General features: G+C 51.6%; 1 protein-coding gene across 2 annotated transcripts in view; it reads right to left on the bottom strand.

The window, feature by feature from the left end:
- Window positions 1-15935, bottom strand: part of LOC144098347 (cell adhesion molecule Dscam1-like) — a 140907-nt gene that overhangs the window by 102003 nt on the left and 22969 nt on the right. The window contains exon 1 of one of the 2 annotated variants that reach the window (XM_077630913.1): window positions 5858-6497. The exons of the other annotated variant lie outside the window; for it this stretch is intronic. Within the exon in view, the coding sequence (XP_077487039.1) occupies window positions 5858-5969 (112 nt within the window). The 5' untranslated portion in view covers window positions 5970-6497. Of the gene's footprint in view, window positions 1-5857; window positions 6498-15935 lie in introns of those variants that run through there. 2 annotated transcript variants of the gene reach the window in all.

The raw sequence follows: 15935 nt of genomic DNA, 5'->3' as shown, positions 1-15935 counted from the left end.
ATGCTGATTTGATTTAATTTCATTTATTTTACCCTCCGGGCTTTCGCATTACAGAGGGGGTGGGGCAGTGAAGAAAAAAATAACAACAATACAAAACAAAACAATACACATCGTGTATCTTTTACTGGTATGAAATGAGAGCAATGTCACCAGAGGCAAGGCGTATGAAGGTTTTGCAAAAACTGCTTTCCGTTTTCGCGTTAAAGCGGCCAACACGAGGTAACACGCAAAAAATTAAGGCACACTGAGGACAACTCAGACAACTTTTTTTTTTTTGTCAGCAAAATCCGCTAGTTGGGTATATCGTGGATTTGTTGTTGCTTGTCCGGCGGCGAAAAATACATTTATTGTTAAGAAATTTGGATTCGAAGTTGAAAAACTTTTTCTCGCCGCTCCATTCAAACTCGGGATTGTATGATGGCAAAATACCCGAAAAGTGACGTAAACGGACTTAAAGTGGGGTCCGTGATTGCTGGCTGCGAGCGGTGTAGCCTAGCAGTAGCCGAAATCAAAACTACCACCGGCCGGACGTTGAAGGCATGCCTCTATAGTCGCTATATATGGTCGCCGCTTTAGCATCAGCATTACGATGTGGTTACGACGGACCCTGTTCCTGATCCCGACAACGGAGTTCTCGCAAAGAACTGCGGCTCTGCACTTCAGCGACCTCAAACAGCGTGCGATGCTCAGTTTCGAGGGCTGAGGTGGCGGGTCTGGCAGGATAATGTGAACGCCGTGGAGTCGGCAGCGTCCGCAGCAAGCCCAGCTGCAGGTGCAGCAGCTGTAACCACCGATCCACTATCACGAGTGATGAGTTGAGACTAGTACGCACGGACATATTTAAAGTATCTAATAGTGGTCCTCGTAGCGCTAGTTATGCAGCCCAGCGTTTTGGTATGTTGACGAAGCGAACACGCCACGGAAGCGCCGAGCGGTGCGTTTGCTAGCGTAGGCGCTCGTGCAGCATTAGGTAGCCACAGGTGTTTTCCTCGTCGCAGGTGCATGCCGCGGCACGAACTTCGTCCGAGGAGCACGTAGAGGCGTGCTGTGAGTTCCTCTGCTGCTCCGCAATTGTAAATAGAGGCTCGTCAAAAATGAAACCACGCGGGCACGCAAAGCACATAGCCAAGAAGCAGAAAACCATGCCGAAACTCAGCTGGCCGCCTGTTACGCCGCCAAGGACAGGTTTTATTCGGCTTCCAACATTCAGGTTGTCCTTTTTCCGCGTTCCTCGTGTTATAGAAGTGCACTCGCGGTTTCAAAACAAAACTTGCATTCTTCAATATCCAAACGCGTAACCTTCATGCACTGTAGAAGAACTGAGGATTGCGCGAGTTGGTGGTGATTCATCGTATTAAAAAACAGCGCTAAAAAAACACAGACAGAGGACGAGACTAGACACACAGTAGAGTTGTATGTTCGGCGCCTTCTGTGCGTCTAGCCTCGTCCTCTGTGTTTTTTAGCGCTGGTTTTTAATACGATGGACCTTCATGCACGTTTGTCAGGCTCAGATATTCGTGTATATGGCGGGTATTTCGTCATCACTCTCGTACTTGGAGATTGGCCTGCGGCTGCGATACCTGTATTTTAGTTCTTGCTCGTTTCCACCTTGCAAGAGCTTTCTTTTCAGTAAGAGTGGTCTTTTTGTGGTAATGGGCTGGTATTCTATTGATGCAAGCCAACTTCAATTTCCCCTCTGTATCCCTTTAAAGCGAGGAGATTGTCGAAATTCCGGACTGAAAGTTTTAGCGCCCCACAATAAAATGCCGCTTCCTGATGCATGATCTGGGCTTGGAACGCGAAATAGCTCGCTCCCGAGGCGCGCGCGCACATGAAAACGAAACCGAAACCGCCGCAGAGCGACCGGTTTGCAAAAGCGCGGTTGCGAGCCAAGCCTAGCCTCTAGAAGAGCTAGTTTCCCGCTCGTTTGAACATGGACGCCGTATGTCGTTGCGGTTGTTGTGGTGTGTCTCAAGTGTGCGAATGGCTTTCTACGCCTGGGTGCCGCCGTAAACGGTGAGTCACAGCTGCTCTGCCACCTGAATTTCATTGCAAGAAAGGCGTGATCGTTTATGACGACTGTCAGAAATGAGGACAGCGAAGAGTGAATGGACTTTTCAATCATACCTGCCGTTGCGCGGTTGCAATACGCCGTGCCTGTTGTTTACATCGCTGAGGTCGTGATATGGGCTTAGGTGTCGAACCCCACGTGCGTGTTTGGTGTTAGACACGTGACAACGAACTCTGAAGAAACACACAGACAGGTTTGTTCTCTCTTCGAGTTGACAATTGGCAGGGAGGCCGGTCGCGTAGCAGAAGTTTTGGTAAACGACGAGTGCTACGCGGCATAAAAAATACGGTCTTGTCAATGTAGCGAACGCATTGTGCTGTATTTGAGCGTATGTTTTTGTACTAAGATGTGTATTGCGCGCAAGAAGCACCTAATACAACCCACGATAACTTCGCCTTGACTGCTGATGTTCCAATCACCATTCTCGCTCTTCGCTAACGGTCAGAAATTCTTAGCTTGCCGAAAGGCTGTCTTGACACTCCCCTTTATAGTGTTAAACTTTGGGGAACCGTTAACTAAGCAGCCTGTATTCTTTCCACTTTTCGCAGGAGCAAAACTTCCGTGAGACTGTACCTAGGTTTGATCAGAAGGCCAACATTTACTTTGCACGAAGTTAGCTGCGAATACATGTCTTCTAAACCTGACCGGCTCAAACGAACAGAAATGAGCGCGTGTAGTGCAGTCCCTACACACATTGTTTGACGCTGTAATGCCAGGCAATGAAAACTTCGGCTAAAACATCAAATATCTCGTCATTAGTGGTGCCTACGATAGGTTTGTCAATAAAAGTACGATTACTGAATAATAATAATTAGTGGGTTATGATAATTTCTCAATGTCTAAAAACTATACAACTGCACAAATTCTGAGGCACATACAATAAATCAATTGCAAAATGTAGAGCATATAGATTTTGGTTGAATTGCCGCTAGCGTTAGCGTTTGCAGTCAGTTATGCTCCAGAGGAATTCCTGCGTGCCTGGCAGCCGACCTTTTTACTTTGCTTTAATAACTATGCTGGAGAAGGCCGTTTCTCCAATAACAGGAGTTGTGCGAAGATATACGAAAAGTGTGCTCATTTTTGGAGCGTCTATCGTATACGTGATACGCCGGGCATCAATCAAATGGTGCCCATGGCGCTCGCAACGATTTGTTGGCGGCACTGGCAATCTTGCATGGATGCTTCAGCTAGGGTAATAAATGCGCCACCTGCCGTACAAGCCGCAAAACGGAACGGGCAGCGCGACGCACGATTGGTCACAAGTGTTTTCGTTTTTGCCGCGCTCCGTGCAGCATAATGCGTCGATCGTGAGTGCGAATATTGTTTTCTAAATGGGCCCTGAGCGGTTGCGACGGCCGCAGGCATCCTCCTACTCTATGGTACTGTCGTGAGTGGCATTCTTTCTGATTGTTTTTTTGTTTTCCTGCGATCCATCCGCGCAGCTGAAGCTCGCACCACTCGGGGTGTGCTTTTGCCTGTGGAAATTAAGTAGAAGTAAAAGCAACGGATAAGAGTCGCGAACGTGAAACAGCCTCGGGGCAGTGCAGGCGCCCGTTGAATCAGTCCGATTCCTTGGACCTGTGGGCGCTGCTGATGCTGCAGGTGGTGACGTTTGGGAACGTTGAGCAGAGGGGAATAGTATAGATGCGGTGCATTCCCGGACGGCACACAGCTGTAGAATAGAATGCCCTTGTTAATTGTAATAGACGTCTTAAACTCAGGCAGGAGCCATATAGCACACCTCAGCACAAACTTCAGCGTCTTGCTCACGAAGCAGCTCAGCTCAGGCGCTTCTGATTGAGGTGCCAGCAGTACAAAAGTTGTGTTCCGACGACTGGAGATTGGCTAATTGCCTTCAGAGCGTTGAGGTCGATTGAGTCATGTCATCAATACATGCACGGTCTTCACAATTCCGCGTTGTGCTTAGGACAATGAACCAATGTCTTAATGTGGTGACAGCTTCCGAACTTGACCGGTTTCGGGATTTATATTGCCTGCCTGGCAGCCTTTGACTGAGTCAACCAAGCTTCAATCCAGTTTGTTCAGACTTCCTTTTCCGACGGTCCACTGCTGGCTGAAAAGTGACTGGCCTCCAAGCTATATATATACGCTACAACTGTGAGCGCAGCGCTTTCCTCAAATGCATTTTAATGGTATTATTCGTTCCCTAAAAGAACACCGAGGACAAATTACATTTGTGTTGTTCTTCGCAAAAATCGATTAAAACTTTTTTTCCTACACTCGATTCAAACCATGACGTCTCCACTGAAAAGGTTTGGTTGTTTTGGTCTGCTCAAGCTGAGCGTCGTGTTTAGTTTGAGCGGTCCCTGTGCGATCAAAACGCGGTAATGTGTTGATACAGGCCTACTCCAGTTTAAGCTTGAAGGGGCCTGATGTTAGGACGTGGATTTCCTCGAACTATCTTCTTCTCAGGGTCATTCTCGCGTGTTAGCTGGAGCGTGATTTGTTGTTTTTTATGGCAGGTAGTAAACTAAGGTCATTGTGCACGAACGTGACAACACCTCGAACCTCTGAGGCCCCTGTTGTTCTACTGTGAAGTGACGGAAGAGTCGTGGCGAGAATACGTCTTCACGCGCAGAATCGAAGGCGTGCTGTCGTCCCCTCAGTTGATGAGCGATGCGCCACGCGATCTGTCAAAGCAAGTGTGAGCCACGTCTCTCCCGCCGGCCACATCGAGCCGCCCGCGCCCGTTAGTGGCGTGCCAGCGTGTATACGGCGCGCTAAGGCAGATCGATAACAGCGTTTCGCGACGACGCTGTCGGCTCCGTGTTCGAGTAGGCGTTATCGCCGCCTCCGTGTTATTTACACGCTGTCATGCTCTCCTGCCCGTGGAGTTCTCTCTTCAGGCGCTGCTGGCTCTTTACTCGCCTTTTCTGCGCACATTTTTCTCGGCTGCCCGCCGGTTCGCGATACCCGGCTTATCCGCCTACCCAGTCAGCCCAGCCGGCCGCGCTTTTTGAGGCTCGGGGGAAATCTTTTTGTCCGCTGGCGTTCGAGAGTCAGCTTGTAGCCTTTGCATATCTGAGCGCCGTCCGACCGTGGAGTGTGAAACTTGTCACGCTGCAGCTGGTGAGGGCTACGGAGTTTGGGAAAGGGATGAACGACTTCTGTAGAGCGCAGTTGAGAGCGGAAGGCGGCAAGGAGACACGGAGGTCAGCGTGAGGTTGTCCCTGGCCTCCTGTGCTCACGCGCCTGCAGTGCGTCACGATACTGGACCGAACTACTTTTGCTCCTCTAAGTGCAGGACATGGATCTTTGTGTATGCCAAGGCGTCGTGTCGGCAGTGATGCTCACAGTGGTCTGCAAAACATGTGAAGTTTAGCGGCGAGTCTCTTAGGAGAGGGAGACAGCGCAAAAAAAAAAGAATGCTGTAATGAGATGGTCTATCTACGGGAGTGTGAGGCCCTGGCGTTTTCAGTGTTTCAGGGGTTGACGATCTCCACATTGACGAGAGATAGGATAAATTTGGCTCGGATAACCGAAGTCTCCGTTCCGGAGCGTGGTGTGTGAAAGTTGGAATGTTCTCTTGGAAGGGCCGGCAGGATCGCCTGCTGTTACACGCTTTAGTAATCCTGCTGTGAAAGTTTCCTGATGCACCAGACTCAAGCATAGCGGCAGGCACGCCTTGAACACGATGTCGCGGCTTCCGAAGAGATCACATCAACCGGGAATGCCAAGGAAGCTGCTGGGAGGCTGAAGATGAGGAGCAGGAAGAGGGCGGGGAAAGCAGAAACGAGCATTAAAGGGCGAGGGTGTAACACTCACCGTCTGCGGCGGTCCCGCGCGGCGTCTCCGACACCAACATCAGCAGCGTCAGCAGCGCTAGCCGCAGTAGCGCAGCAGAGCCCGGCGCCCGCTGCTCCCCGGCGTCCGGCATCGCGCACGCCGGTGCTGTTGTGACGCCGAGCCGGCTGTGGCAGGAGCACGGAGAGAAGGGCGACCCAGAGAGACCACCACTTCACCGATTGCTGCAGCCGCCGCCGCCTCCGTGGCACACAAAGCATCCGCTGGCGCGATTCAACGTCGTGGGCTCACTACTAACATTCGTGCCTGTCATGATCCCGAAGTTCCTGCTCCTCCGCGCACCGATTCTTAACCGTAAATCCAGCCAACGCGCTGTGTTCGTATCCCGAGGTCTTCCCAGAAGAGCCGTGGCAATCCTCTAGGCACCGCCACCCGGTCTATTCACACCTGCGGCACATACAGCGACGGCACACTGGTGACAGCGGCGACGGCACCGCTTCCATCGTGGTCTGTCCACACTGGCTCTTCTTCAAGTCGGTCGACCGAGCAGCGGGCTGCGACGACGCCCGAGCGCAGCCGACGGCTCTGGCGGTCCCTGTGGCGCGCCGACGCGCGCTTTCCGCGGGAGCGCGCGCGCAGCGCCGCCACGTGGGTTCTCCGTCGTCTCGTATTTTCTCTTGCTGCGTTGCTGCTGCTTTTTTTCACCGCGTCGCCTCCCCTACTTGGCACTCTCCCCTGCACCGCCGCCTCCGCCCCAGGATCCACGCGAGTGCACGGGTCACATGCGGGGTGACGTCACGTCTGGTCTTTATGTCGTTTCTGTTGCTGCATGGTTGGTTGTTATGGCGGTGGTTGTGCTGGCTGTGGCGGTGGTCGCGTGGTTCTGTGCGGTTTTTGCGGCGAGACTTGGGGAAGGGGAGGAGGGTACTTGGCTTCCACGTGTGCTGTGGTGTTGTACGTTTCCTTATTGTTTGTTTTGTTCGGCCAAGAGGAAGCGGTTTGCATCACCTCCGGTGGGTCTGTTTCATGCAACCTTGGAGTCGCTGTTTTGATTCTCCTCACCAGAAGCTGCACCCACAGCGGCTGGAGCAGAGAGGCAGCACCGGGGGCTGCCTCGAAGTCTAGTCTGCTGTTCCCCTGACTTCTTTTTGGCGTCGGCGAGGGGAGGGTGGATTGGATGCCGCTTGCATGATGCTTCCGGTTTTCCTGCCAGTCGGCTCTGCAAAAAGGGAGAACAACACGGTAATAACGAGTACATTAGGCGCCCACCTATAGTTTTTCTTTTCTTTTTTTTCTTTGCTCGCTGGTGAGACTTGCGTTGGCCTGGAAAGATTAGCATTTTTGGTGTTCGGACAAGGGTCAGGACCTTGAGTTCAACTTGTCTTTTTACACGGTTCCATAGCTGCGGAATGCGTCCGTCCTTTGTATTCGGATAACGCGTGCTCACACACCTTGGTACATTTTCTCTTTTTCCCCCCTTTGCTAGGAGTACAGAGGCAGATATCTCCGTGACAAGTGTGAGGGCGTGGAAGGTCGCTTTACTGTCGGCAATCACCACCGACCACCTGTGGGAAAAACACACGACAAAGAATTATAGAGATGCGTTTTGTACGGCGTGCCATTAACAAAATGTTCAGCTGCTCCACAAAGTGCCAGGTGGACGCGTAGCCAAGTACACTCACAGGTACTGTTTACACCGCACTGCGGAAACAATGGCCACATGCCTGTGACGTTGTCGTCAAGTGGCCATTGTTCGCAAAAAATACGATAAACAGCAGCACGAAGGCTCAACTTCGGCTGTCCGAACTGACCGTTTCTTGAGGGAGACAACGGAGGCTTTATTTCGGCTCAGGCTTTATTTCGGCTCATATTCGCAGCCTCCCAGTTTTATGAGGGCTGGGAGCCTGGCACGTTCATACATAACTTCTATCAGTCTTGTCAAAAGTTGTTGTGCACCGGATGGCCGATTCCCGATCTCTCTTCGGTTTGCGAAACATCGCAGAGCCTCTTGGTCTTTATAAAGCACTCGAGCCGTATGCACGTTTTTCGCGGATTTCAGTAGGCTTCCTGTACAGTGTGCGAAATGTCAGTACAAATTTGTTTGGAGATTCCTCAAGACGGTCATCAGCATCAGTGCGGTAATCCAGTGCAAGACAGATGCCTATCTCATTGATAACCAGTTAGACCTGTCCTGCCGCGGCCAGCCTGTGCATGGTCACCCCAGATCCAAGTGGCCAGCCACGGTCGTCGAAGCACCCGTCGGAGAGCGCAGGTTCGGGTGCCTGTGGCAGGTGTTTTGATTTGTTGCTTTCTCTCCGGCTCGCATATTTCGTGCCATAGCTCGCCAGCAGAGCCTGAAACCTGCGCACCTCCGACTTTCGTGGAAAAGAGGTCTGTGACCGTCCTCCCTCCGCGGGGGCACACAAGGCACCTGGCCGTCTCGAAGGCCGCCCAGGTCCGGCTGATTTGACGCGCTTCTCTGTATTTTTTTTTCACTGCAGCGTTATCCGTGCGATTCTAACCTGTTTGCCTGCCATTCTTCCGAGCTTGTCCCTCACCCTCCCTGCTGAGAGTCTTGGCCACTGCCACTGCAACGGCGTGGCTTTCCTCGCTCACCTCTGAATTAGTCATCGCCCTCTTTGAGGGTACTGTTGGGCAGAAAAGGAGCTGCCGTTCTGCTGGCGAGAGGGAGAGGGGTTAATCCAGTTATTGCCGCCTTTTCAAAGGCGAAGCTAAGCAAGCACGCGTGGACTCCTCCGGCCGGCAATAATTTACTCCCGAAGGCACGAATTGGGAGACATTTTTTCTTTCTTGATTCCCCTTCAGCCACAATAGCGTCTTGAGGGAGTCTGGTGGCCTGAGGGCAGTGCGCGCATTTGCGAGCGAACCTTGGTGAGCCTCTGTGCATTTCTTGAACAGACGGGCTTGACGTCCCGTTTGTTCTCCGCCAGGTAGTGTTGCGCAGTGATCGAACGCTCCGCGTGTGCTACCTTCGACGATCAACAGCTGGGCGCACCACGCCAGCTGCAGCGTACATAGTGTTGTGCGCCTGTGCTTCCTCTTGTTTTATGGACTCAACACGTGTGCAACCTGTATATATGCATTATTGTGTAAATAGTGTATTTGTGTATGTTACCTCTCCCCGTAGCCTCTTTCTGTCCCCTCACCTCTTTCATTTAATTTCTCTATTCTGCCTACTATCCTTTATTTCCGCTGCCCCAGCTCAGGTGCGTCAGTATCGATGGCAGATGCCGGGGCTAGCAAAATCTTTTCGTTCCTTCTGATTTTTATATTTCTTTTTTTTTAAATAAACACTGCTACGACTACTACTTCAGCCTCTCTCGCTGATCTCGCCTTTCTGACCGACAACGTTGATACCTCAGTTAGTTAAGCGCATGAATCAAGCATTAGCCGCCGCGGTGGCTGAGTGGTTATGGCGCTCGGCTGCTGGCCCGAAAGATGCGGGTTCGATCCCGACCGCGGCGGTCGAATTTCGATGGAGGCGAAATTCTAGAGGCCCGTGTGCTGTGCAATGTCAGTGCACGTTAAAGAACCCCAATTGGTCGAAATTTCCGGAGCCCTTCACTACGGCGTCTCTCATAGCCTGAGTCGCTTTGGGACGTTAAACCCCCATAAACCAAACCGTAAACCGAATCAAGCATTGCTAAAGCCTACGAGAAAATACCACGTACACAGAGTCTCTCACAGTGCGTTTATTTTTCAATAAAGTTTTGCCGCTCTTTTCTGGTTCAAAACAAGGGATTGGCTTATGGAGGAGTCTTGGGGGCGGGTGGTGCACCTGTTTGCACAATATAATTACTGAAATTTAAACGTAGCAAAAATGGGCGTTTTCATGGTTTGTCAATAAAAAAAAAATCTCGCAGAGGGACGCGCCAAGGCGCCTTCCCTTGTTTAAATCTACTCCTGATTCAAACGCCGCGAGACATCTAAGAACATTCCAGAAACAATTTTCTTCTTTTCGTTCGGGCTCCAGATTTTTGAAAGACGAACCGTGGGTCACGAATACGTTTCCACACGAGCGCGCCCATTTTTTGTTTATAGTGGCGCCCTGTTTTCTTTCCTTCTGTCTCCGGCTAATAGGTGTGGGTGTGGTGTCGTGTAGCGATTTAATGAACCGGGCAAGCGCTATAAATGAGCAAGCTTAATTGCGCCGTGGTCGCTCTGGCGGCAGAACCGCTGCACTTCGTGTATCGACGCTATGTATGTGCCGTGCGACCTGTGCGGTTATGAATTATTGAGCGGGCACCGCGCTAGCCGCTCCGAAGGTCGGCGTCGCTGGTCGTCTGGATTTCCGAGCTTCATTTGCGTTAGCGGCTTGTTTGACGGGAGCGGAGACGCCGATCGAAAGCGCGGCGCAAGTGCCGCAGTATCTGTGTGTCGACGTTGGAGTGAACAATGGAAGGGCCCGTCGAGCTATCTACGCGCTTACCAAGCGCATTTTGGAGCGTGCATACCGTCCCCCTGTCTTGAGCACTTGCAAAAAAAAAAAAAGCGGATTGGGCTGCTCTTGTGTGGAGAAGCCGCGGTGCGCATGAACGCGATGTCAGTTCCTACTCGTAGGTTTCCAGTCTTAGCTGAGCCGTGTAATTGCAGGGGTGTGACGCTGGAACAAGTGTGCTCATTACGGGCTGCTATTTGCGTTGTATTCCCATCGTTCTCGTACATTATTTTCTTGCGCTACTGCACCAACATGAAAAGTCAGCTACTTTGCATATGCAAGGGTAGGGAGGTCAGTTTCTCGCGCATTTGTGTTGAAAGGTAATCTTCTTCACCCACCCAGTTTAGCTCGGTACAGAACAGAAGCATCGAGCTCCCAGCATGCCATGCACTTCCTTCGTGAGCCTAAGCTTGTCTGACTTTCGGCCACACTCGAGTATGTTTTTCTTTCTTTATAACCGCTTTAGACCTGAAACCAAATTGTAAGAGGTAGCCGTTATGGCCTCCCTGTTCGTTCTCTTGCTTCTTAATTTGTGCCGGATGGTACAACTGTAGAACGAAGCGGTAGACGCCCCTCAAAGGAGTCTCTCCATCCAATGGCGTCGATCGATTCTCATGACGTCGGGGTTAATGGCTTTGCATCTGCTTACGCGACATCACAGGGTGTGGCAGGTGGAAGGGGATTAACCACGGCTTGATCGGATCATGCGCGGCGTCATGAAAATCTGTCGATGCCATTGTTTGGGGAGTCCTCCTTTGAGAGGCGTCTGCTGCTGCGTTCTTGAGTTGTATCCGACTGTAGTATATAGCCAGCCCGCGTCCGTTCATAATCCACGCAGCTTTTCTTGATTCTAAACAGGGCAGTACCTCCAAATTTTGGAATTACCACCTTCCCGAATTTCGAAACGCACTTGGCTTGGTGTAGTGAGTATTCGCATCTGAACACTGCTCCACGGGTGAATGCATATTCTTCGCCGGTCGTTTTACTGAGCACTTGTGGGAGCAGCAGTGTTCTGGGGAATAGTATAGACCTTTGCATTATCGGCTGCCTGGGTGCCACTGTCGTGCGCACTAGCGTGAGCACGGTGGAGGCGTCTGTTTACAGTCCAGAGAGGAGGCGTTTCGACAACTCCCTCGACCGATGCAAAGGTCTGTAGTTTCGCGCTGTCACGCAATGTAACATGGGATACCCACGGAGCCTTGCGAAGAAGTGGAAGGGACATCACTATCCCGTTCCACGGAAAGAGGGCGCCATTCTGCTCCATTTTCGCGTCATTAGCCGTCCGGGAGGCGTAATACTGTCACGCACAGAGAAAGGCTATGCGACGAGCGGGCTGAGGGAACTGCTTATTGAGCCGCATGTGAGAGACCACTGCCCGGTACGGTCGGCGTCGTCCTTGCATCGGCATTCGGCGAAACGAATGCGGCAACACGGGCCCCCCTTTAGACTCCTGTGTGTTTTCACTTTAGTCGGCATCGATTGCTATGCGAAAGCTGTTTCGAACAAACAGTAATCACGTGTGCGCTGTTCGCATAAACAGACACGTAGTATTGAATTGGCGTCGAGAGTTGGCGAGGTAGCATTATGCCATGATTAAAGCGTTCACGACGGGTGTCGCAACGAATGCGCTTATGCGCACTAACGTGCCAAAGAAAACTGCAAGGTACATAATGTCCCGCTGCACATTTAGCGTCTCGGGTACGCTGCGTGGCTTGTGTCGTTTTCGTGTTATGAGTCAACCTTCTAGCTCATAACAGCTTTCGTTATCTTCTTGGAAAACTCGTTCATTACGTGTAGAGCTTTTCGCCGAAAGCAGCGGACATGTGTTATGACGGGGTGCGTTGCGTTAGTGGAGGGTCGAACGTCCTAATCTGCTGCCGGCGCTCTGCTCTCGCCAACGTAAAGCGTACATGCATGAGCGGGTTTCGCAGCAACGTTGTTTGTTTGCGGGCGAGCGAGACAGCCCTTTGGGACCCACAACCGCCGTAGCTGTGCAGTGCCATTCAACTGCGGCCTTGGCTTCAGTGGCTGCAGTTCGGAGCTTATACATAGGAGAATTCTGTCAGTATTTGAAAGCTGCTCGCTCGTATACAGGCCGGCTTATTGTATCGCGCTTAATGAGAAATTTTGATGCACGCGTGTTTCAACGGTCGGTTTGTATTCTTAGAGCGCCAAAGTGGAGGTCGGAGGAGAGGGTTCGAGTTCGCAGTTACCAGTGGCCACTGCTGTCAACTAATTGTCATTTTCCTGCGTTCCCTGGCTCACCTGCGCGTCGGGGAGCGCTTTTTCTGTAACATTTCACCAGCGCAAAGTACGGCTGGTCAGATTAAGAACTGGTTCCGTTCGCTCGTCCTCTGTCTCGATAGATTGCACTGCATGGTGCAACGTGCTAAAATTCGAATGACCAACTTGTCCTGCAAAGGGCGTTGTAGATTCTAGAAAGTTGTAGCTGTAGTAATGGCGCGCCCTGTCCTGCGCGCCGACGAATTAACACGCCAGCCAAACACTGTGGTGGTGGGCCGCCAACTCTTGTCGGGATCCGTCGGGATCCGTTCGGCACCGCCGCCGGCTGCGCGCGTACTGAAGGTGCGCAGGTCACGTCAACATGGCGACGTGCGTGCTGCGCCAAATGGAAGAGCTGTCGTCCAGCGCTCTGCCGTCGCTCAGTGGCCGGGCGGAGGTCATCAAAGATGCACGAGCTCAGGACTAGGCGGCTATAATTGACGCTGCGGGCTGTGTGCATATACGTTTCATACCGAGGTGGCGACGGAAAAGGAAATGGTGCAAAGAATAGAAACCACGGGACAACTGGGGCATGCTGTTAGTACGCACTGTTCCTACGCAAACTTCTGACAAGTAGCACGCAGCACCGCGGACGTTGCATCTATTATGAGCCTGGCCGCCGCGGCTGCTCAGTGGTTATGACGCTCGGCTGCTAACCCGAAAGACGCGGGTTCGATCCCGGCCGCGGCGGTCGCATGTCGATGGAGGCGAAATTCTGGAGGCCCGTGTACTGTGCTATGTCAGTGCACGTTAAAGAACCCCAGGTGGCAGAAATTACCCGGAGCCCTCCACTACGACGCCCCTCGTAGCCTGAGTCGCTTTGGGACGTTAATTAAACCCTCATGAACCATAAACCATCTAATGTGACCCTATAGTCAGATGCCAAATTCTGGTCGCGATAGGTGCGCGCCGAGTTTTGGAAACAAACCTGCGCCAAGGCTGTTGAGAGAAAACAGGCAAACGTACTGCCTCTGTATACTGTGTGCAGTGCTCTGGGACTCTGTGCAGCTTTTTCCGCTGGCGGCGCCTAATAAAGGGTCGAATCAGCTCTGAGCTGTTCGGGCGTATGTGAAGATTTCGCGAGTCGTTGGCTGCCCGGCGATGTACCGTTTGCACGGATGCCGATTGCGCGTCTTCAAAATTTCCACAGTGCTGCGTGGTCTCTCCGAGTCAGGATGTAACGAGACGAAACCAAAAACAATAGGTGGAAGAAAAAGAAGGAAAGACAAAAAGAAAGACACGAAGTGAAACAGAAGGAAGAAAGAAAACAGAATGAAAACTTGGTTAGGATTTATGCGTAGCACGAGGTTTAGATGCCTGTGTTCGCAAGCTGTTCGTATACATGGAAGTTCAGTTCGAGGCTGCCGTGCGTTCGCCAGCCATGACCTGTCAACACTCAAAATTGCGATGGACCGGGGTGTCGGCCACTCAGCCGTTGCTTGATTAGGTGAGACTGCGAGCTGTGCAAATCGCATCCGTGGCTAGCTGCCGTCAGCATATCATCTGCTCCAGTGCACCGTTTTAACGCCGCACATAACGCATAGGCGTGCAATATCGATCGCGGGCGTGTGTGTGCCGCCTGCTGGTGGTGGTGGCGCCGGTGTGTCATTGTTTCCGTCGCCGCTGCTGTCTGTTGTTGTTCCGACGGCTGTGTTCCCGCCTTAGGCGCGGTTCCGGCCTTTGTTCCTGTCCCTGCTGCGTTCCCCCGCGGGGGTTGCCTCGTCCGTCGCTGCTGCATCGTTTTTTAACCACTCACAATGGCGCCTTATCCTTGGGCGTCGTTGAAATGCGCTGTGCCGTCGGGCCTTGATCCGTCCCTTTCATGGGCCTAGCGTTTTTCCGGAGTATGTATACGCCGGCTCTCGATTGTTCTCGTGAAAGGAAGCGAGACGTATTCCATCGCGTGCACAGCCAGCCGGTTGTCTCTGTTTTTGTATGGCACTTGCGTATTGGGCGATAGCTTTCCGAGTGATCTAAATGCATGGCCACGAAGGACAGTGAAACATTGCGTGTCTTCCCTTCGGATGGAGGCCCTGACGCATGGCTCGCTTATGCTGTTTTTTTTTAGTTGAATGTGCTAAATGGCTTCCGCTTACGTCCGGGACCTCTCTGGCTTTCGAATTTGAAGAGGTTGTAGCTGTGCGCCGTCTTTCAGTGACTTCGCCTTACATGCTGTGTGGAAACAATTATAGAGCTGACTAATAAGGACGGTTTTCTCTATGACGACGGTTTGACCTTCGCATAGCCGACCACGATTACCAATGACCGAAACGTAACAGGCCGGCCAATCAAAGGCCGTACGAGTGGAACAGCGTTGCGAATTCGGCCCATGGTTATTATAACGCCAAGCTGGCTTACGCCACGGGAACGTCATAGACAGCGCATATGATGTGCCATAAATTGTGGAAAAGGGTAAAAGAACATCATCGGCAAGGCGATACATGAAAATGATCTGTCTACAGAACAGACCGCTGGAAGCAACTGTCGTAGTGCAATTTCTAGGCTGCCAAGTAGTGAAATCATCGACCTCTGAAATGTTTACAAGCAAGGAATTCTGCACAACGACCGTCCTCGCATGATTCTGTGCTTGAGTGGTTCTGCGTACAGTAGAGTTGAAATCTGGGTCATTTGGTCCATGTTCGCAAAAAAAACAACATTCAAAAGACGGAACACAGCGAAGTGACGAAGCACACACACGGCGACTGATTGTGTGCCTCCGATGAGTTACGTCCGATGAAGTATTTTGCGTGCAAGGCGATGCCAACACACGTTTGTATTGCGCTTGCAGCACTCGCAAGTGTTATAAACGGCCTTCCTCGATGGGTGATTGGCTATATATGGCGTTCGGCTGCTGTAAGAGTTCTCAGGCTCGATCCGCGGCCGCAATTCGATGGAGGTGAAATGAAGAATGATGATGATGGTGATGATTATGATGATTATACATTTTGTTGGCACAAGGGCAGCTTTGGTCAAATAGCGCCAAGTCACAATGTATTGTCGTCGATACAAGGCGGGGTCAAACACCCACTTTCCAGGTATTTTACTCCAGATAACCGAGCTCCGGGACAGAAGCTTGTGTCTGTTGTATCGCCGTTGGGTAGCCGGCGGCAGAAAATGATAAATAACAAAAAACAAGAAAAAAGGGAAGAAAGAAGGAACAAATTAAGGAGAGAAGCAATGCAAGAAGGAAGGAAAGCAAGAAAAATAAAGTAGAAAGAGCGAAAGAAGGCAGGAAGGAAAGAATTGTAGCTGTGTGCTCCCCAGCTGGTCGTAATATAGAGAATAATTTTTCCACTATGGCGTCTCTCACAGCCCGCACGGCCGTCTTGCGCACCAAAAAATCCATTATCATTTGGC

The sequence above is a fragment of the Amblyomma americanum genome, chromosome 7 (genome assembly GCF_052857255.1).
Source record: "Amblyomma americanum isolate KBUSLIRL-KWMA chromosome 7, ASM5285725v1, whole genome shotgun sequence".
Lineage (NCBI taxonomy): Eukaryota > Metazoa > Arthropoda > Arachnida > Ixodida > Ixodidae > Amblyomma > Amblyomma americanum.
This window is presented reverse-complemented; position numbering and strand designations above follow the sequence as displayed.